This window comes from Macaca thibetana, chromosome 2 (assembly GCF_024542745.1).
Source record: "Macaca thibetana thibetana isolate TM-01 chromosome 2, ASM2454274v1, whole genome shotgun sequence".
In the NCBI taxonomy this organism is placed as follows: Eukaryota; Metazoa; Chordata; class Mammalia; order Primates; family Cercopithecidae; genus Macaca; species Macaca thibetana.
In genome coordinates, this window is record NC_065579.1 from 96,798,165 (window position 1) to 96,819,762 (window position 21,598).

The 21,598-nt window shown below is 36.0% G+C and overlaps 2 protein-coding genes across 7 annotated transcripts in view; one reads left to right on the forward strand and one right to left on the reverse strand.

Annotated features, from left to right (window-relative positions):
- The window catches only part of HHATL (hedgehog acyltransferase like), a 464,648-nt gene that overhangs the window by 382,143 nt on the left and 60,907 nt on the right, over positions 1–21,598 (reverse strand). Inside the window, exon 1 of one of the 2 annotated variants that reach the window (XM_050780401.1) lies at positions 19,311–19,329. The exons of the other annotated variant lie outside the window; for it this stretch is intronic. The gene's annotated coding sequence lies outside the window, so the exon portion shown is untranslated. Of the gene's footprint in view, positions 1–19,310; positions 19,330–21,598 lie in introns of those variants that run through there. 2 annotated transcript variants of the gene reach the window in all.
- Positions 1–21,598, forward strand: part of NKTR (natural killer cell triggering receptor) — a 49,109-nt gene that overhangs the window by 20,208 nt on the left and 7,303 nt on the right. For 2 of the 5 annotated variants that reach the window (XM_050780341.1, XM_050780345.1), the window contains exons 6-13: positions 1,554–1,641; positions 10,712–10,741; positions 11,335–11,480; positions 12,752–12,974; positions 14,053–14,208; positions 15,076–15,163; positions 15,671–15,816; positions 17,029–19,920. In XM_050780341.1, the coding sequence (XP_050636298.1) occupies positions 1,554–1,641; positions 10,712–10,741; positions 11,335–11,480; positions 12,752–12,974; positions 14,053–14,208; positions 15,076–15,163; positions 15,671–15,816; positions 17,029–19,920 (3,769 nt within the window). Of the gene's footprint in view, positions 1–139; positions 168–1,553; positions 1,642–10,711; positions 10,742–11,334; positions 11,481–12,751; positions 12,975–14,052; positions 14,209–15,075; positions 15,164–15,670; positions 15,817–17,028; positions 19,921–21,598 lie in introns of all 5 variants that reach the window. The other 3 variants (XM_050780343.1, XM_050780344.1, XM_050780342.1) reach the window with 3 other exon arrangements.

Consider the following 21,598-nt stretch of genomic DNA (forward strand, 5'->3'; position numbering starts at 1 on the left):
ATATAATTTTTAATTGACAAGATTAATTAAGGCTAACTTTATGGTTAAACATGACTTTCAGCATGGAGGTTAGGCAACTATATACATGAAAACTCCTATCTTCCTGCCTAAAACTGTCAACATATTCTTTTGTTTATAGAGAATGTGGTCTTTTGCAAAATGAAAAGGTAAGAGAACGAAGCTCAGTAACACAAACTCCAATTCTGTTCCCTTGCACCCTTCCTAATAAATTTATGGACAGTCTGGGTCAGGTTGTGGCTGGATTTCTATATTGCTTGAAGACTTGGAAAATTCTGTGTATTATTTCATACATACTTCTGTATCTTTTTTCATTTCCCAATGGGTTATTAATTTCACATCAGGGAAAAGAGTCTAGTTGTGGGGTTTTTTTTCCCCTAAACCAAGCAATTTCTTTGAATAAAAGTTGAATTTCCTCCTTTTTCAAAGGTTTGTATGTTTTCTTTTGTATATTAGAACTATGACTGTGTTTATTCTTATAATAGTAGCATCTGCATAAATCTAACTATTGCACTTGCCCCAAAAAGCCTTAGAAAAGTCAGTTGCAGAGGTTTGTAATGAAATCTAATATTACTAGGTTTTAACGCTATAATAGCTTCAGTGTTATAATAGTCTTTTATATTTCCTTTGGGGGAAAATGGATTACTACTCTTTTTCAGAAGCCTGTTCCCAAGGTAATCACTTTTTAAAGTTTTCTATGTTTCTGTTTGTTCTGAAGAAGATTTGTTTGTATGAATGTTAAAAGGACATTTAAATTAGTTTTCAAGGATATTCCTGCTGGAATTAAAATAACTCTAAGTGATCTTTATCACAGATTTTTTTTCCTTTGAACTAGTAGGAAACAGCTGTTTAGCTGGTTCTATTATGTAGCAATTTAAAACTAATGCTTTAGGCCACTTTGTGGTTGTTCCCTGTGGCAGATACTTTTGTACCTTAAAATTGTATTTTGCTATTTAAATTTTTGTTTCACAGGGCTTTCCTGCTTAGATAATTTTGTGATACAATTGAGTATACACATACTTATTTTAGATATGTTCCTGTAACTTACTATAACATAATTTTTTTGGTCTTGTAGTCTAGCTTCAATTCAGTTGAATAATACATTTACTGTATAAAAATTAAACACCTAAAAAGATTATTAAACTTCTTCCATGTATAGTACATTAGGCAAGCTAATTGGAAATTTGGAGGAGTAAGCTAGAGATTTTTCTAAAATTGTACTAGTTTTCCCTGAAAGTTAATAATTTAAATATCATTTAGCCAAAGTATATTACTACTAAAAGTGACTGTTCTAAGGCTGTTTGTATAAAGTATTAAATATATGTTCTTTTCCTCAAGGCTTTAATTAGTATCTTTTGGCCTTTTTATGCTTTTGTTATTTGATTAGCTTAAATTTTTCTTTTCTGAGTGTTCAGTCAAGTTATCTGTACTGACCAGAAGAGGAATTTCATCTTTTGCTTTCTATTTATTACTTGAACATTACTTTAAAGTGACTTATAATTGGAGACTGACAAATTTGTGTTTTCTTCAAACAGATGAAAACTTTATTCTCAAACATGACAGAGCGTTCCTTTTGTCAATGGCAAATCGAGGGAAACATACCAATGGTTCCCAGTTTTTCATGTGAGTAGGCATAATTCAGAGATGAGCTTTTCTTAAACAGAGAAGCGCTGTTCATAAGAAAGATGGTATAGTTAAACCAAGTTTAATGCTAAAATTCTGTCAGCTTTATTTTTATTATTAATTTCTAATATCATTGAAACTTAGAACGTCTTAACAACTGCCTCAGCATTCAGCATATATCCTGGATTGGAAGAATGGGACTTAAAAAACTTAAAATTTACACATTGTTTTCAAAATATGCCATCATCTTCAAAAAAGATTACTCTTTTTAAAGATTACTCTATTACTCTTCAAAAAAGATGATGGCATATTTAAGCCCCTGTTAAATTTGAGTGCTCACTTACCAAAACTAGATTGGAACATAAACTATTGATGAACATGTAAAAATTGTTCATAGTAGTGGATTCAGTTATTGTACCCCCTCAGCAGGGAAAGCAGTTTGAGTAAACCATTGCATGGTTGTTTTTTTCTCTTACTGTTGCTCTTTGAGGCAATTTTGAGAGAGGTACTGTTATTTTCTGATGTTATGTAGAGATAGGTGACCTGCTGTTGAGCACACATTTTAGAAAACTCAAATGTTATGAGGTCTCCATGCATAATTGAAATAACCCATTGTTGCTATCATTTCCACCAAAATTTATGAGATTGTCACTCAGGAAACTTAAGAATACTAAATTTGCTTTTGAAAAAGCAAATATATTTACATGTATGTGCACTGCACAATCAAAAACTTATCTTTTTCTTATCTGAAAATTCTAAATAAATCCTTTGGCATACTTTCAGTTATATTCTTATCTAAAGCTGCTTCAAAACCTATTTTTATCATAATTCTGTCATATAAAATGTGAAAGATAACTGTCCAGCAGGAGGGTTATTGTTTTTGATTGGAAGTGAATCTCAGTTGTGCTATGTATGTTGGAGAAATATTTCATTAATGATTTATTGAAAACATTTTCTTTGTCATCTTTCTGAATGAATATGAATGGCGCTTCCCTGTCTTTAAAGGAGTATATTACTGACATATAAAACTCAAATGTTAAATTTTTCTGAAAAATATATTTCTACATGATCTGATAAAGTTCAGATAAGGGGCATTCTATTCCTAAGAATGTCCTAAAAATGGAAAACTGATAAAAGATTATGCTTAGAATTATACAGGTAAAAGACCTACAACAGTTGTTCTCTTATCTTGTTTTGATCCCATAGGTTATTTGTTATTCTTCTTCTTTAATAGAGTGATTTTCTATTCTTAACCTTCTTAAGAGCCAATACAAAGCAGAAAGAAATATTTTCAGAAAGACTTTTTAATAGTAACTTAATGTAAAAATTGTTTATCCTTTGGTTGAGGTTTCCCATTTCCATTTTTAAGCTTATCTGAACTGTGAACATGAAAAACATAATGATTCATTGGTCAAGAAGCTACCATTTGAGGGCTCTAAAGTTTCTTTTAGATTTCCTTTTTTATATCAGTACAATTAAAATTTATCAAGTAGCAGCAGCTTCTTGATATTGTTATATACATTAGCTTGTTCATAAAATGTTAGAGTTAAAACTCATTAAAAATGCTATCGTTAAACATACACTAATTAAAATTCAGTATATGAAATTCTCCCTTCAAAAACATCTTATTTTTATTTTATTTAGTACTTACGTATTTTCTAGGAACATCTAGTAAAGGCCTTTACTGTTTTCTACATGGCCTAATTTTATATTGGACTACAATTTTTGAGGAGGAATGCCAAATAATTTTAAATCAATAAATTGCAATTACAATTTTTACACTTATTTTCAAAGTTAATTTACTTTAGATGGTAGTGAAATCACTGTGAACTTCTGATTGAAAGAAAATTTTTTACTTTTAGTTTGAAATTTCCTTCTAGAAAGGGGTTTGCAGTCCCTTTGCAAAAGAGTAAGCAATCTTGGAAGTAATTGACTATTTAATCCTCCTGTATTTTTTCTAAAGATTTTTGTGTCTGTGTACTTTCTTTATGCTGGCTAGAAAGATCAATTCTCAAGAGTTGCAGGATAAAATCAAATTAACTTTCATGTTTCAGAACTAAAACATATACTTGCATTTATGGGAAGGATAGGTAAAAATGGAGATGGTGGCTGATGAAAGAAAAATCTTTGAAACTATGTTTTTACAAGCCCGAAGCCTTTTGGAGTTGAAAGTATTAAAATATGATACGCTGTCTTCAGGTTATGTATATGATCACAGATAATAGCTCTGATGGTCACAGAGCTTGTTGATGGCTTCCAAAGGATGGCTCCTGCCTTTTACCCTGTTACCACAACTCCTCATATGGCACCTTGAGTGTCAGTTCTGGAATCTGAAAAAGAAAGGATAGTGTAAGAATGGTGGTAAAATAAAAAGAACTGTCTTTATAGTTCCTGCTTTATGAGCTCAATAAGGATTTTTAATACATCATTGCAAAATTGTTTTTGTAGTTTTTGTTACGAATCTGTTACTCTGCAATTCCTAAGGAGTAGATTTGGTGCTGTTAGTGTGGGTATTTGCAAAACATCCCTCAAGGATTCTTGTGTTTTGTGCATAAACTACTGTCTTCATTACTTACACATTTAAAAACTCCCCCTTCCTTAGGCATGTGTCATTTTTATTCAACATAATTCTGCTTATATTGCTTTCTTTGGCTGGAACAATTATATACATAATGAAAATCAGATTTTCTTCTATAAATCTATTTGTAATTTTTACAGTAACTTTATTTCTACTACTGTATTTGTTATAATGATTTTGCTCTTGGGGGTCTATATAGAAGAAAACTTGATTCTTTTTGGAATAGTACTGCTCAAGAAATGTGGAAGAAGTGGTATATGGCACTATCCCCTTGAATCACTAAGGAAACAGTGGTTTTATTTTGAACGTTTTTGAAGGAATTCAAAGACTTGGGACTAAAGCTACCAGGTTAATTTGGCATTTATTTTGTCCTTTGTATTCTTATTTATTTTTTAGGTTAAAGAATAGGAAGAAACCACAATAAAAACTAGAATTATATAGAGTCATAGAATGGAAAGGGATTTAGAGATTATCTAGTCCAACCTTTTCATTCTGTAGATTATGCTAAATTCTTGAAAAAGCATGTAAAGTCCAGGTTATAGAAATTTTACTTATAATCTGGAAGAAACTGATAGCTAGAAAAAGAATCCTGCACACTTATTCATATTATTAATGCCTTTACTATAAATTTAAGCTTATTTAAGCTCAAAATTTTATTAACCACTCTGCTCTGAATTTATTTTAGTTAAGGATTAGAAGCATCAAGCATTTTGCTGGAAAACAAAATGACATTTGGGGAAACATTCTTTCCCCTTTTGCTGTTAGTGATAGCTTATTAATTCTGACTGTAATTGACATTGTCTTTATATACATTAATAAAAAAGACAAAGATGTTGTATAAAATAGTCATGAAAAAGATTAAGTAAATAGTTTATAGCTTTGTAGTAAGTAACTTTTGGCATAGGACACTAATATAGCTGTCAGGAAACCTTGATTTTAGTTTTGTATGTACCTTGAGTTAGTTTTTCTTAAACATTGGTATGAAAATATGGATGTAAAAGGAAGAAGGTGTTTTGTAGGGTAGTCCTAAGTTTCTGAATGTGTGGAATGATTTGTGTGCAAACATTGTCTTGCCTAATGGAAATAGTCATAATTGCCTAGTTTTCTTTAGTCTGAAAAATGTCTTAAAAAAGTATTGGGGTCATCTTAAATCAAGAGCAACAGAAGTCTCTTCATCAGCTGCTGTTAAATCATGAGTCTGCACAGCCGTAGAGTAGGTCTGCAGAGCCTGCAAGAACAGTTCCTGTCACTGGCCACTGTCAGTGGTCATTAATAATTATAACAATGTAAGAAAAGATAATGAGGAAGAGTCAAACTTTGAACTTTAAACAAAACATGTTTGCTACATTTTAGCAGTCATAAATAGGGCAATGGGGGGGCGGGGCATAAGGAGTTTTAGAATATGTTTTATGTCATTTAAGAATCTGACTTGCAAGTACCTAAATGGGAGAGGAGTGCTGATTACTGCAAAGTAGTGGAGCAAAGAGAGTAGAGGAGTGGTTGGTTTTAAGGGGTTTGTAAAGCTATGTTGACATTTTGGGTAATAAAATTAGATTCGGGGTAGAAATGCTTTTTCTACCCACATATTCATAAATTTATGTAAGAGGAAATGCTAGTAAGTGTTAATAACCTGAGAAGTTCTAGCTTTTTCCTTCCTTTCTTTTGGGGTAATACCTTCAGATGTTAACTTCAGATTTTTTCATGAGCTAAGATGTTTGTGAAACTTAGCCATAAACCAAATTCTCTGAATATCAAGTGTCATCCCTAACATCCAGGCTTAATAACTTAATGTTTATGTAACTTATGTACTAGCAATGTGGAAGAAATTTTTTATCTAGTAATGTTTGGTGTGTATTACCTTAACATTAGTGCTGATTTTTAGAAAGCACTTCTATTTTGGTGCCTTTTGGAACACATGGGTAGAGCGTTGTCAAGTGGCTTGGTTAGTTTCCATTACCCTTATACAAGTGTTGTCATTCTGTACAATTTGGTGCCTCTTCCCTGGCAGCATGATAGTTTCAGGAGTTGAAGGGAAAGCATCCCATGTTAAAAGCTAAAGTGGACAGAAGTTATCTTTATTTCCCTCTTCCATACTACTCTACACCTACAGTCACTTATTTGGGTTTTTTTGCAGCATTCATTGAAAACTCCACATTATTTCAAACATTATGTTCTTTTTTGACACTTATTCATGTTGTCAATGCCTTTATGATAAGCTTATTTTTAAATATTTCAAGATTTATTACATTCAAGACTCTTATAAAGCATTTTGTTCATGGTATAATAGTATTTTGATCTGAGTAGTAATAGATTTATTTGTTTAAATACAGATAAAAATTAGTCAGTGTGTGTTCTCCGAAAAAAATTCTTCATACTGGGGAAAATCAGAGATTAGACAGGAAAAGAAGATATGGTGGCTAAGATTTGACTGCACTTACGCTTTCATCTCTCTTGCCTTTTTATTCTCTGAGAAGGTCCCTGAAATTGTAGTTAGTTATGCTACTTTATTATTATGTTCAGTGACTTAACTTCAATGTGCATCTAATGTTGCTGAACAGTAACTAGGGTCCATACATTTGCTCGTTAACTTCTGAAAGTAGTCTGTTGTGGTATGTCACCAAACAAAGGTTTCAAATGTAGAAGCATGGAAGATTCTTTAACTGTTTGATGTGAGTTAGTTAAAAGTTCCTTGAAATTTTGTTTTGGATGATCTTAACTCACTTTTTTCTAATGAAATTTTTGCTTTCAACTGGTAGTAACTGCTCCTGGGCATTCAGATTTTTTATATCTATGTATGTATTCAAGATGCACTATTCTCTTTTGAGAAAATATTGTCTTAGCTAATTTCTGGGATTTGTGAAAGGAAATGTAATATGTTAATAGCTATTATTGGCACTCTGTGTTACAATATTAAGGATCTAAATAGATTCCCACTTAGCCACAATGCTTTTCTTAAGCATAATTCATCTCTATGTAAATATCCCATATGAAAGAAAATTTAGAGCCCTCCATTTAAAAAAGCTTTCTTGCTCTGCATAAAACTTGAAAATATTTAATTTCAAAGTTATATTGATATTAAAACATAGATTCAGTCTTGTCTTAAAAGTGTATTACAATTTATTTCTTGCCATTTTTGTGTAAAATTTACAGAAAGAGTGTTACACCGTGCGCTCCAAAGGTAATGTCTCATTACTCTAAGGCTCTCTCTCTTTCTTTGCCTTTATCTCTTTAATTCTGTTGTTATGTGCCTTGAAACATTTTAAGAAAAAAAAAAAAAACTTTCTGCTTTATCTATATAGCAGCAGTACATGTAAAACAAGTGCGTTTTATTTTTCATGTTTAATCCTGGGAACTGTATTTTAACTTCAGTGGCTCGTTTCCACCAAGTTCCTATACATCTTCTGTTGGGGGAGTGGGGTTATAGTTTATAGTATGGTTTTAGTTCTCATTTCAGTGTGGAATTAGTCATTTCTGTATAAGGGCAAAAGCTTATCTGATAACGGTATAAAACTATAGATTGGTTTTGGAGTAGCAGTGACACTGTCAATTTCTAGGATTTATAAGGCTTAAATACCTTGTACACATGTTTTTTAAAGTAGATTCAGGGATCGGGGAAACTGAAAAATCACTGTCTCTAAGTAAAAGAGAAAATAGAAATGCATAAATATTGAAAGGCTTTATAATTTGAAATGTTCTTTGTGGTTTTTTCTTTTTTAGGTATGTTTTCATAAGCATACATAAATTTTAAACATTTTTCATAGCCTCTGACCTTAACTTACTGAGCATGTGTCACCATTGCACAACTCTTTAAACAGCTGCTTTTAAGATCAATGTAATTTTTTTTTCCATTGAGAGTTCTGAAAGATTAAGAGTTAGTGAGATGAACTCTCTGCTTCTTTTAGTAGAATTGAATAGTCTGGACTGTGCATATTAGTTCTCTCTGCCCTTTTGTAACCCTCTTTGGCTAATGTCCTCTGTTCATCCATGTATTAGCCAAGTGCCAGTAACCCTGCTTTACATTGGGATTTCTACTCCTGGAATGTAGGTTGAGAACCCCAGAGGGCTTCTTTTTGTTAAATATTTTTAGTATTCTTAATATGTAATTTAATCCAATTAAAGTACAAACATATTTCTGTATCTTGAGTTGCAGATGCAAGTAATGGACTTAAATTATTCACATCAGATTTAGGCACCATGGGCAGGCTGAGTTGTCCTTGAAAGAGTCATTCCTGTCTTCATTTGTTTTCTGCACTACTACAATAAAGGACCAAGTTTGCCTATTCTTAGCAGTTTTCATTTGAACGAAAAACTAAATTTGAATGTCATAAAGATAGCTATTCCATCCTCAAATTGAATCTCAAGTAGTATGTTGCTGCATCGCTACGTTACTCTGGAATGTTTTATTTCACCATTTTCTCCAAAGGTTTGCCATAAGGTGGTTTTTACAGCCTTTCTGTTAGCCAGGATGGCAAATTGAATTGGGCTCTTTATGTTTTAAGTAAAATTTGCAGGCTTTCCCCAATGCTACAGGATCTGTGAGTTAACGGGAGAAAGGATCAAGGAAGGAGAAGGAGTGTATCTAATCTGGAAACCATACATTGTTTTTACTTCTACATATTTGGTGCTGACCCCTTACATTGTAGAAAAATTTACTTTTTTAAAAGCACTCTTGGCTGGGCGTGGTGGCTCACGCCTATAATCCCAGCACTTTGAGAGGCTGAGGCAGGCAGATCACCTGAGGTCAGGAGTTTGAGACCAGCCTGGCCAACATGGTGAAATCCCGTCCTACTAAAAATACAGAAATTAGCCGGGCCTGGTGGCGCATGCCTGTAATCCCATCTACTCAGTAGGCTGAGGCAGGAGAATCACTTGAATCTGGGAGGCAGAGGTTGGAGTGAGCTGAGATCGCACCATCGCACTCCAGCCTGGGCAACAGAGTGAGACTCCATCTCAAAATAAATAAAAATAAAAGCACCCTTTACATCTTTCATATAATAGAATCACTAGCTTCTTACAAATTTCTTGTCTTTAGTGTACTTTGGTAAAGTTTTATAATTAAAGCACATTTCTATCTTGAAGTTACCATCCAAGGTGGTTTCTGGATGCTAGTTTAATGGTTTAAACACTAGTGGCTCATTAATTCACTAGATAGTTTTTGTTTTGTTTTCTTTTTGCTGGCTGTTTTTATTTTTATAATTACATTGGCGTGAATTTCCACTTTTCAATCTTCTAAGGAATATTTGAGATTTGTGCTTTTAAAACTTGATATTTTCTTTGAAATTCTGGAACTTCTTAAGTTGACATTTTAATTTTTTTAAATTAAATTCTGTAGTGCTCTTACAGAACTGAATATTCTTAATGTAAGTATAAGCGTTACAAATCCTTGTACAATAAATATTTTTAGCATTGTTACGAAGGTTAAAAACTGGGTTTTGTTCACTTACATGTCTTAAAATTGCCTTAAAATGAATACAAAAATTTATGTGGGAGCTTCTAGTACAGTTGACTGCTTTAACATGGCCTGACATCTAGTGATATTTTTCTCTTTCAAATTTTCTATCTCTTATATATCTGTTTCTCATTCTTATAAATCAAGATGCTTGTGGTATATAATTCTGAGTCTAATTATCTGCTTTTGAATTTTTTCTACTGCAATTCATATAATGTGAAGATCTGTGAAAATGCTATGGGAAAACTAGCTTGGGTTCAAAATATCTTAACCAAATGTACCCTGTAGGCTTCCCAAGAGTGACTGTCTGACAGTTGGTGACTGTAGAAGAAGCCAGTTGGGTGTTTTCTGGGCCATGGAAATTTAAAATGTCTGTAATGTTATCCATCATTACTTTGCTGTCAGAAGGGATGGCAGATTGAAGCTTTTCTCCCTATCGCATTTTCAGAGTTGCTGTGTCAGAGCTTCACCTTGGGTGAAGAAAGATGGGCAGGAATTCTGGAAAGAGAACTCCTAAGACCTACCTCTGTCTTGCCTGCCTAAAAATGTGCACTGACTCAGTATGAGAAATAACAAATAAGAAAACATTTAAGTGTGTGAGGCAAATGTTAATCACACTTTCTTTCCATAGGGCAAATAAGAGGTGCTTTTCTTATTTAATTATGCTGATAAATTTTGAGAGCTTTTTTTTAAAGTGTTTTGTTTTGTTGTTTTGGATTTGAGAGTAACTTTAATTTTTATGTGTATTCATGCTGTGTATTTATGGCTATAAGTCAAATCAAACTGATTTCATATATATACATATATATAATCTAATAGAGATGATTGTAATTCATTATAATTTTGAGTTTTTTTAATTAGTAAAATGGCTACTATTACTGTTTTGGGGTTTTTAAGGTTAGATGTATATCATGTTTAACTTTTTCCCCTATCTTTTTATCTTTACTTCTTTGTTCTCTACATGCTGTGTTTAAACCTTTCTGCTCTCTTCACCTGAACACATCGTGTTTGACATCATCTTTATGTTGGTGTTTATTACATAGTACCACAAAGCCTGCTCCACACCTGGATGGGTAAGAGTTACATTCTTACTACATTGGGGAAGTGTTTGGGTGGCCAGCCATAAAAAGAGAGTGGACCATGGTTGAGCCCTCAAGGGAGCCCTCTTAATGGCTGGCTTAATCTCATAGCCAAACTATTCTTTAGAATCACAGAATATAGTTGTTTTGAAACCCCATGGCTCTCATGTCACTGAAGGAGTTAATCTGTGCTCAGGGATGGCCTTCTCAGGAATATAATTCTTTTTTTTTTTTCTCTGTTTTCCAAAATGGGTCAGGTAGTAAGCAGTACAATTTGAGATGTCCCTGTAAGGAAAGTTTCCAAGTACCAAGTGCAAGTGAAGTCTGAATGTTACAGAATCTTTACCCTAAAATGGTTAAGAACCATTGTATTAAAGGCAGAAAACCGAAGCCCAGTTTGCATAATGGTTTCCTTTTATGAAGCAGATTTCAATTTCTCATTCCATTCTAGTTGCTTCCTACAACAGACAGTTTGGTTTTATTTTCAGGTCTGTGGACATATCATTGATTACAGTTAATTGTCTTGATTACTGTTTATAGCTTAATTATCATCAAACCAATTGTTTCTTGAATTTGCATTATGACAGGGTGCATGTCGTCTTTGGACTGGTTATTTCTGGTTTTGAAGTAATCGAACAAATTGAAAATCTGAAAACCGATGCTGCAAGCAGACCATATGCAGATGTGCGAGTTATTGACTGTGGAGTACTTGCCACAAAATCAATAAAAGATGGTAAGAACTGTTTTGACAGTAGATGAAGCTGAGCCACAGGTACAGCATTGTTGAAGACTGTAACTAGATTTGAGTAGTGGAATTAGTGGCATAGCAATAGCCCTTGGTGCCTCTGAATCATACCTTACACATTTAATCTTTTAGTATATCTTGTCAAATCTTACTTTTTCTTACTTCCCTTGCCACCAGCCTGATCCAAACCACCAGTATTTTGTGTCTGGATTATTGCCGTAGCGTTGTAACTGTTTACCTTGCCTCTGTCCTATAATCTCTTGTCAGCAGCAGTAGCCTCCTAAGTGGTCTCATTGCTTATATCCTAGGCCCGCTATGGTGTGTTCTTAACAGCAAACAGAGTGATCCCTTTGAACCATAGTTTGCATTCATGTCACGCCTGCACAGAACCCTCCGAGGACTCCCTTCTTCAATCATCCAAAGCAGAAGTCTTTACGGTGGTCTCTAAGGCCCTGGCTGGTCCAGCTGTCTGCTGTCTCTTTAAACTCTTCCCTTAATTCAATGCCTTCCAGGCACATTGACCTTTTTTCAGACATGCCAACCATTCACGTTCTTTGTGCTGCCTATTCTCTTTGTCCGGAACAGCCTTCGTTAAGATATCTGCATGACACCGTCCCTTGCTCCTTTAAGTCTCTGTTCAAATGTTGTGTTAAACTACCCTAATCTTTCTATTCCCTTTACACTGCTTTGTTTTTCTGTCTTAGCACTTATCATTTGTCATATTATGCAATTCTTTTTTTTTTTGAGACAAGAGTCTTGCTCTGTTGCCCAGGCTGGAGTGCAGTGGCACTGTCTCGGCTCACTGCAACCTCCACCTCCTGGGTTCAAGTGATTCTCCTGCCTCAGCCTCTGGAGTAGCTGGGATTATAGGCATGCACCACCATGCCTGGCTAATTTTTGTTATTTTTAGTAGAGACGTGGTTTCACCATGTTGGCCAGGCTGGTCTAGAACTCCTGACCTCAAGTGATTTGCTCACCTTGGCCTCCCACAGTGCTGGGATTACAGATACGAGTTGCTGCACCAGTCCTATTTCTTGTTATTTGACCCAACCAGAATATAGGCTTCATAAAGACAAGGGAGTTATTTCCTTACAATCTTGCCAGTAATTTTATTATAAACTTGAAAAAAGCTGTCTATACTTAATTTTTTGTTTGCTGTATGTAAAGCATATTTTATGATATTCAGTAAACACATTTTTTACTCTGAAAGGTAGGCACTGAAGTTTAGTACTAATGTTTTTATTAATGTTTCTTAAAAGTTTTTGAGAAAAAAAGGAAGAAACCAACTCATTCAGAAGACTCGGATTCCTCTTCCAATTCCTCTTCCTCTTCAGAATCATCTTCAGAAAGTGAAATTGAACATGAGAGAAGCAGAAGGAGGAAACATAAGAGGAGGCCAAAAGTTAAACGTTCTAAAAAGAGGCGAAAGGAAGCAAGCAGTTCAGAAGAACCAAGGAATAAACATGTAATGAATCCAAAAGGGTATGTGTAAAACACCAATGTACTCTTACCTAAAAACAAACTCTCTGGAATGGGAAAAGTATGTATAATTCTATAAACTCAATTTTATTACCTGTTACTGAAAAAGGATAGCATTTTTTAAACTTTATCTAAATTGAAATCTGGCAAATCTAGGAGTAGGTAGCATAGGCATTTCATCTCCAAGATTTGTGTGTTTTCAGTTTTCAGGTCAAAATAGTCCTAAGAATTCTTTTTTTTTTTTTTTGAGACGGAGTCTCGCTCTGTTGCCCAGGCTGGATGGAGCGCAGTGGTACGATCTCGGCTCACCGCAAGCTCTGCCTCCCGGGTTCACGCCATTCTCCTGCCTCAGCCTCCCAAGTAGCTGGGACTACAGGCGCCTGCCACCATGCCCGGCTAATTTTTGTATTTTTAGTAGAGATGGAGTTTCACTGTGTTAGCCAGGATGGTCTCGATCTCCTGACCTTGTGATCTGCCTGCCTCGGCCTCCCAAAGTGCTGGGATTACAGGCGTGAGCCACCGCCCGTGGCCTTTTTCTTTTTTTCTTTTTTTTTAATTTAAGAGATAGGGTCTTGCTCTGTTACCTAGGCTGGAATACAGTGGCACAATTATAGCTCACTGCATCCTCCACCTCCTGGGCTCAAGAGATCTTTCTGCATCAGCCTCCTGAGTAGCTAGGACTACAGGCGTGTACCACTATGTCTGGCTAATTTTTAAATTTTTCGTAGAGACAGGGTCTTCCACTATGTTGAACAGGCTGGTCTCTGATTCCTGGCCTCAAGCAATCCTCCCACCTAAGACCCCTAAAGTACTGGGATTACAGGTGTGAGCCACAATGCCTGACCTGGAACTCTTAAAATAAAAAAGTTAGGATCATTTACCAATTTTCCTATCAAAATTCTAGTCTTTGGGTTTTTCACTGGGTTGATATATTTTCTCTTTGTGAAAATCATGTAACTCTTTTGAGTGAGACTTGTAAGCTATCATTAATTATGCTGTTGTTTCAGTGTCTAATTTTATGTGCTTTTATTATGAAATGCAAACATTATACATTTTAATCAGCGACTTGGTTTGTTCAAAGTCACTCTGAGAGGAGTGATACCAATGAAAAAAGGTCAGTTGATTCCAGTGCTAAAAGGGAAAAACCTGTGGTCCGCCCAGAAGAGATTCCTCCAGTGCCTGAGAACCGATTTTTACTGAGAAGAGATATGCCTGTTGTTACTGCAGAACCTGAACCGTAAGTAGGATGACTACACTATATATTTTTATTTCTCTGAGACACAGTTCTGTCAGCTCATTGCATTCCACACTCATGTATGGAACATGATCCATGTTTGAAGCACATTGAAAGATACTATGGGAGTATTAGATTAATGAATGATATGTAGGAAATATGGGAGAGTAGATTATTGAGTGATATGTACCGTATCTTTCAGAATTCACATTCTAGTAGGGAGAGGAGGTTGGGCAAGTTGGTCAGGGAAGCCCTTATTGGTGATCTGGAAAGATTTTATTCCTGATCTTCTTGCCTTTGCCTTTTATTAAAGGGGTAAGGTTTTAGTTATCAGAATAGAGAGTTAGTTGAAGTCTTCAGATCCATTTGAGTGATGAAGCATGCTTTCCAATTTGAATAGTGCATAATTAATTGGTGAGTGGAGATACAATTTAGTATCATAAATAAGTTACTTTTGTCAACTTGTTCAACGATTATTTCTCTGCATTGGAAGAGTGAATATGTCGCTTCAGATTTAATCTGAGAAAATAGTATTTAATGTATTTTGTGTGTTAGACTAAAGTTTAGAATTATTAAAAGAAAATGTTTCATGAACGGAAATACCATAATGGCTGGTGTTATTGATAAGTTCCCTATGAAGAGTTATTTTGAAAGCTGAAAAGTATAAGAGTCCTTGTTTATAATTAGGTCTTTGCATAAAGTTATTTAGTTTATTAAATATTTTTAAAGCCTGATATTGTCTTGTTTTAAAAAGTGATTGCAAAATGGCATGTATCTTTGAATTAATAGCTTAACATAATATGTTTTCATTATTAAAAATTCTAGCTTCTTTGCTTACTTTTAATTTTCATCACAATCTTCTTTTCCTAGGAAGATTCCTGATGTTGCACCCATTGTAAGTGATCAGAAACCATCTGTATCAAAGTCTGGACGGAAGATTAAAGGAAGGGGCACAATTGTATGTGTGATAAGACTTTTTTTGAAATTATGTATCTAATAAAAGATTTTTACCTATTGCTAAAATCCTAGCTTTAATTTTAGATATAATACAAAATCTGTTCAAGGAACTAATTTTATTTTCCATGGTTATGGGAAGGTATTGCTGTTAGAGCAAAGTATACTGCTGTGTTTGAATGGGTTTAATTGAGTATGAAAGGAGGAACATGTGAAACCATCAGTGAGTATGCTGAGAAATCATTAAGACTTTAAAGAGGAAAATTTTATGTGGATTACAGGTGAATCTCAGCCTTGCCTATCTCTTTTAATGCCTTGTTTGAAATAACTTCACCTGAACCTAATATAAAAGTTGAAAAAAAAAAGGAAGAACTTTAGACCATCCTTTTGGTAACTTAAATCATTACCTTTGATGGGATGATCTGAGATTGGGTCTTTTACTTAACTCTGTCATATAGCAGACTGTTGTGGAGAGGCATTTTTAAAAATAGTATTATTTTTGTTTTTAAAGCGCTATCACACACCTCCAAGATCAAGATCCTGTTCTGAGTCAGATGATGATGACAGCAGTGAAACTCCTCCTCACTGGAAAGAGGAAATGCAGAGATTAAGAGCATATAGACCACCTAGTGGAGAAAAATGGAGTAAAGGAGATAAGTAAGAACTTTGAGTAAAAGCATAATCCTGTGTCTGTTATATTTTAAGTGTTAAAGGGATTGGATACAATTCTGGACTTTTCATTAAAGAGTCAATGAAAGATTCACAGTCAGAATTAGACTGTGACCAAAGGAAATACGTTTGGGACTACTTGGTGAAAGTAGTACTCTTAACTTGGGCTTTTCAATCAAAATCCTGTTTTCCTTAAACAAAAACTATAAGCCTGTATCTTTTAATGACCTCTTAGTCAATTTTAGAAATAATTAGGACTTAGAAATTATATAGCAGATTCTTTCCTAGCCAGCCAGGTCACTGATGAGTTCATTGGTAAATGGGAAAACCTGCACTCGGTGTACATGTTGACTTTTGATCTCAGAGACTGTTGCTTTTTTAGAAGTGTACACATCTCTTACCTTCAGTACTGTCCCACGGTGGAATATTTATTTTAGGAAGGGGACAGGCTGCAGAATAGCTAGTGAGAAATATGCTAATGGGACCCTGTGTGATCCTCCATGGTAGTATTCTCTTTTTTTCTGGGGGCATCCTGCAGAGTGGTTTGGGATTGGGAAAAGGAGGAAAAGGAATGCATCTGCTGTGTAGAAGTGGCTCAGACACAGTGGTGCTGAGGACTTTCAATTCTGAGCCTTGACATAAACGCTCAGATTGTAAAGCCTGTATCTGTTTTCGTGTACTTTTTCCTCAATTTCTTTTTTAAGTAGTTTACAGTCTTAGGGGAAATCTGGATTACCTCTATGAGGCCGAGAAAAAACAAGCTTCATGCTAGTTTCAGGCAGCTATCCTGCATCTTAAGAAAATCAACAAATTGTTTAAGACCTTGGTTTGACTCACCCTCAAAAACTGTTCTGAGAGGCAGAGGGTTGTAAGCAGGTAACAGCCAGAAACTCTTGTGATTGAATTCAGCAGTATTCTTGTGATTAGTTGGTTTGGTTTTCAAACACATTTCCCTAACAAATGTAAGGTTCTTTGCTTAGCTTAAAAAAAAAAAAAATCCTTTTATAAGTGAATTTGTTAGTAGTTCTCAGTGTGTGTCTCTGAAAGCATAACAAGACCAGGCCTATAACTCTGATTCATGCTTCCTGCGTGTGCTTAAAGTGTTAATGGGGTCAGGAACTTTGTTGTTAACAAAGCTGTGTCTTAGGCGTAGAAAACATGCTTATAAATCACCGCATGAATATTATGTCTTTTCTATAGGTTAAGTGACCCCTGTTCAAGTCGATGGGATGAAAGAAGTTTGTCCCAGAGATCCAGATCATGGTCCTATAATGGATATTATTCAGACCTTAGTACAGCAAGACACTCTGATGGCCACCATAAAAAACGCAGAAAAGAAAAAAAGGTTAAGCATAAAAAGAAAGGGAAAAAGCAGAAACATTGCAGAAGACACAAACAAACTAAGAAGAGAAGGATTCTTATACCGTCTGACATAGAATCCTCAAAATCTTCCACTCGAAGAATGAAATCCTCTTGTGATAGAGAAAGGAGTTCTCGTTCTTCCTCATTATCGTCTCATCACTCATCAAAGAGAGACTGGTCTAAATCTGATAAGGATGTCCAGAGCTCTTTAACCCATTCCAGCAGAGACTCATACAGATCAAAATCTCACTCACGGTCTTATTCTAGAGGAAGCTCAAGATCAAGGACTGCGTCAAAGTCCTCATCACAGTCTCGAAGTAGATCAAAGTCCAGATCTAGTTCCAAGTCTGGGCACCGAAAGAGAACATCAAAATCACCAAGAAAACCAGCTTCTCAGTTAAGTGAAAATAAACCAGTTAAAACAGAACCTTTAAGATCAACCATGGCACAAAATGAAAATGTAGTAGTACAACCAGTTGTAGCAGAAAATATTCCTGTAATACCACTGAGTGACAGTCCCCCCCCTTCAAGATGGAAGCCTGGACAGAAACCTTGGAAGCCCTCTTATGAGCGAATTCAGGAAATGAAAGCTAAAACAACCCATTTGCTACCCATCCAAAGCACTTACAGTTTAGCAAATATTAAAGAGACTGGTAGCTCATCATCCTACCATAAAAGAGAAAAAAATTCAGAAAGTGATCAGAGCACTTATTCAAAATACAGTGATAGAAGTTCAGAAAGCTCACCAAGGTCAAGGAGCAGATCTTCTAGGAGTAGATCTTATTCCAGATCATATACAAGATCACGTAGTCTAGCTAGTTCACATTCAAGGTCTAGGTCTCCATCATCTAGATCTCATTCACGAAATAAATACAGTGATCATTCACAGTGTAGTAGATCATCTTCATATACTTCTGTTAGCAGTGATGATGGAAGGCGAGGTAAGAGGAGACTTAGATCCAGTGGGAAAAAAAATAGTGTTTCACATAAAAAACACAGCAGCAGCTCTGAAAAGACACTTCACAGTAAATATGTCAAAGGTAGAGACAGGTCTTCATGTTTGAGAAAGTATAGCGAGAGCAGATCATCTTTAGATTATTCTTCAGACAGTGAGCAGTCAAGTGTTCAGGCTGCACAGTCAGCCCAGGAGAAAGAAAAGCAGGGCCAAATGGAAAGAACACATAATAAACAAGAAAAAAACAGAGGTGAAGAAAAATCCAAGCCTGAACGGGAATGCCCTCATTCAAAAAAAAGAACTTTGAAAGAGAATCTTCCTGATCACCTTAGAAATGGCAGTAAGCCCAAAAGGAAGAATTATGCTGGTAGTAAATGGGACTCTGAGTCAAATTCAGAACGAGATGTAACTAAAAACAGTAAAAATGACTCCCGTCCATCCTCTGACAAGGAGGAAGGTGAGGCCACATCCGATTCTGAATCAGAGGTTAGTGAAATTCACATCAAAGTGAAACCCACAACCAAGTCGTCTGCAAATACTTCACTGCCTGATGATAATGGTGCTTGGAAATCAAGCAAACAGCGCACATCAACTTCTGAGTCTGAGGGGTCCTGTTCCAATTCGGAAAACAATAGAGGAAAGCCACAAAAGCACAAACATGGGTCAAAGGAAAATCTTAAAAGAGAACACACCAAAAAAGTGAAAGAGAAATTGAAAGGGAAAAAAGACAAAAAGCACAAGGCTCCAAAACGAAAGCAAGCATTTCACTGGCAGCCTCCACTAGAATTTGGCGAAGAGGAGGAGGAGGAGGAGATTGATGACAAGCAAGTTACTCAGGAGTCAAAAGAGAAAAAAGTTTCTGAAAACAGTGAAACCATAAAAGATAATATTCCAAAACCTGAGAAATCCTGTGAAGAGGGCAACCTTTCAGGTAAACATAATACAGTGACTGTTTCCTCAGATCTTGATCAGTTTACTAAAGATGATAGTAAACTCAGTATTTCTCCCACAGCTTTAAATACTGAGGAAAACGTGGCCTGTTCACAAAACATTCAGCATGTTGAAGAAAGTGTTACCAATGGAGTGGAAGATGTGCTTCAAACAGATGACAACATGGAGATCTGTACTCCTGAGAGGAGTTCCCCAGCAAAGGTAGAGGAGGCTTCCCCTCTAGGAAATGCACGGCTTGATACCCCAGATATAAACATTGTTCTAAAGCAGGATATGGCAACAGAACATCCTGAAGCAGAGGTGGTAAAACAGGAAAGCAGCATGTCTGAAAGTAAAGTGTTGAGTGAAGTGGGGAAACAGGACAGCAGCTCTGCTAGCTTGGCTAGTGCTGGAGAAAGTACCGGGAAGAAGGAGGTGGCTGAGAAGAGCCAGATCAACCTCATTGATAAGAAATGGAAGCCCCTGCAAGGTGTGGGGAACCTGGCAGCACCTACTGCTGCCACATCCAGTGCTGTGGAAGTTAAGGCATTGACCACTGTGCCTGAAATGAAACCACAAGGCTTGAGAATAGAAATTAAAAGCAAAAATAAAGTTCGGCCTGGGTCTCTCTTTGATGAAGTAAGAAAGACAGCACGCTTAAACCGTAGACCAAGAAATCAGGAGAGTTCAAGTGATGAGCAGACGCCTAGTCGGGATGATGATAGCCAGTCCAGGAGTCCAAGTAGATCTCGAAGTAAATCTGAAACCAAATCAAGACACAGAACAAGGTCTGTCTCCTACAGTCACTCAAGAAGTCGATCGAGAAGCTCCACATCATCTTATCGGTGAGCAATATTCTCTTTCCTTCTCCCAAAGAGAGTCTGTTAATGTTTAGCTTGGAAGAATATCAGAATTAGGGACAGAATTACTATTTCCAAATATCTGAAAGGAATAAGAAGTCTTGTTTTGTGTGATTCAAAGAGTAGATTGAGGACTTAGGGAGAGGGAATTTCAGGAGGAGAAATTAGGGCTGGGTTTACAAAACTCTATTACTATCAATTTAAAGCTCTCTGTCACTAGAAATGAGTTCCCATGATAGTTGGTAAATTCTCCATCTTGAAAGGTGAGGCTGCTTCTTGCCAGTCAGCAATGCCTTAGAAGGGAATCCTGAATTGATAGAATATATAGAATTTGCAGATCATTAATCTAACCTTCCATTTTACGCATGTGGAAGGTGAGGGCCAGAGAGGCAAAATTACCTGCCCAAGACTTGAGTCTTAGTTTAGATGTGGGATAGGGATAAACATGATCATCTTTAGGTTTTTTTGTTGTTGTTTGAAAAGCAATAAAAGAATTTAAAACACCTCTTCCTCAACTTTGTCACTCTGCACCTTCATGAAAAGGTTTTTTGTTATTGTTATAAATTGCATCATAATTTGTCAGCATAGAATGGATAACAGATGAGAATTAAAAACTAAAAATATTTGTGATGGTAATAGGAAGTTGTTAAGCAGTTGTGTTGCATTCTTTTTCTTGTAAATATTTTATGGTTTTACCTGTTTCTTAATTATTCATATCCCTTATTATATTGTGCTTGATACTCATCATTTGAACTGAAAATACCGTAAGAATCTTTGACACGTTTTTCCTTTCTAGTCATTCATCAGTCTTTCTTCCCTTGCCTACCCAGACTTCTTAAAAAAGGAACTGCCACATGCCGTCTATACTCGGTCTCCCATTTTCTCCTCGGCTGTGTGCTTGCTGCCTTCTGTGCCTTCCCCTCCCTGCATCTCTTAGTTTACTGACTTAAGACTTTCAGGTACTTCCGATGGCAGTGCTGTGGCATATTTTCAGCCTCACTGCTGGAGCCCTCTGCTAGCTCTCCTTTCTCCTACTCAGGCCATTTCGTCCTTGTGTTATCAGCTTCTCTTCCTCCTCGTGGCCTTTTCTCTCTGAGTTCCTGTTGCTAGATGTAGTTGCCTGTTGAGCGACTCCAGCTTCCTATCTGCTTATGATCCACCTTACCATTTACACAGAGACAGCTCTGAGCTATTAGTGATGCTGGCCACCCTTCTCATTTACCTTCCCACCTCTGCCTTGGAGTGGGTGGTATTTCAGTTTGTAATGAAGACAGCAAGGCATAGAAAGGCTCAGGGACTTGTTCTAGGCTATGTAGCTAACAGGTAGTAGACTGAGAGGGATAAGCCTGAGTGCTGCCCTGCCTCCCTGTTTTGGTTACCTGCCTGGGCCTGACACCCCCATTAAGCTGCGAACTCCTTGAAGTCAGGAACTGTGTCTTACTGATCATTCAGTCACCTCATAGGGTCTGGCTTTATTATTTTTGGTTGAATAAAAGACTACGATCTTATTAGAACATGATGTATTCATTTTCTTGCAGATATACTGGAAGCAGGTCAGTCTTCCAAAACTTAAGTGCATACTGAATAAAACCTGTGGTGATATTACATAATGTCACCTATACACAGAGGTATTGTTCTGTTCCTGAATGACAGGCTTAAAGTA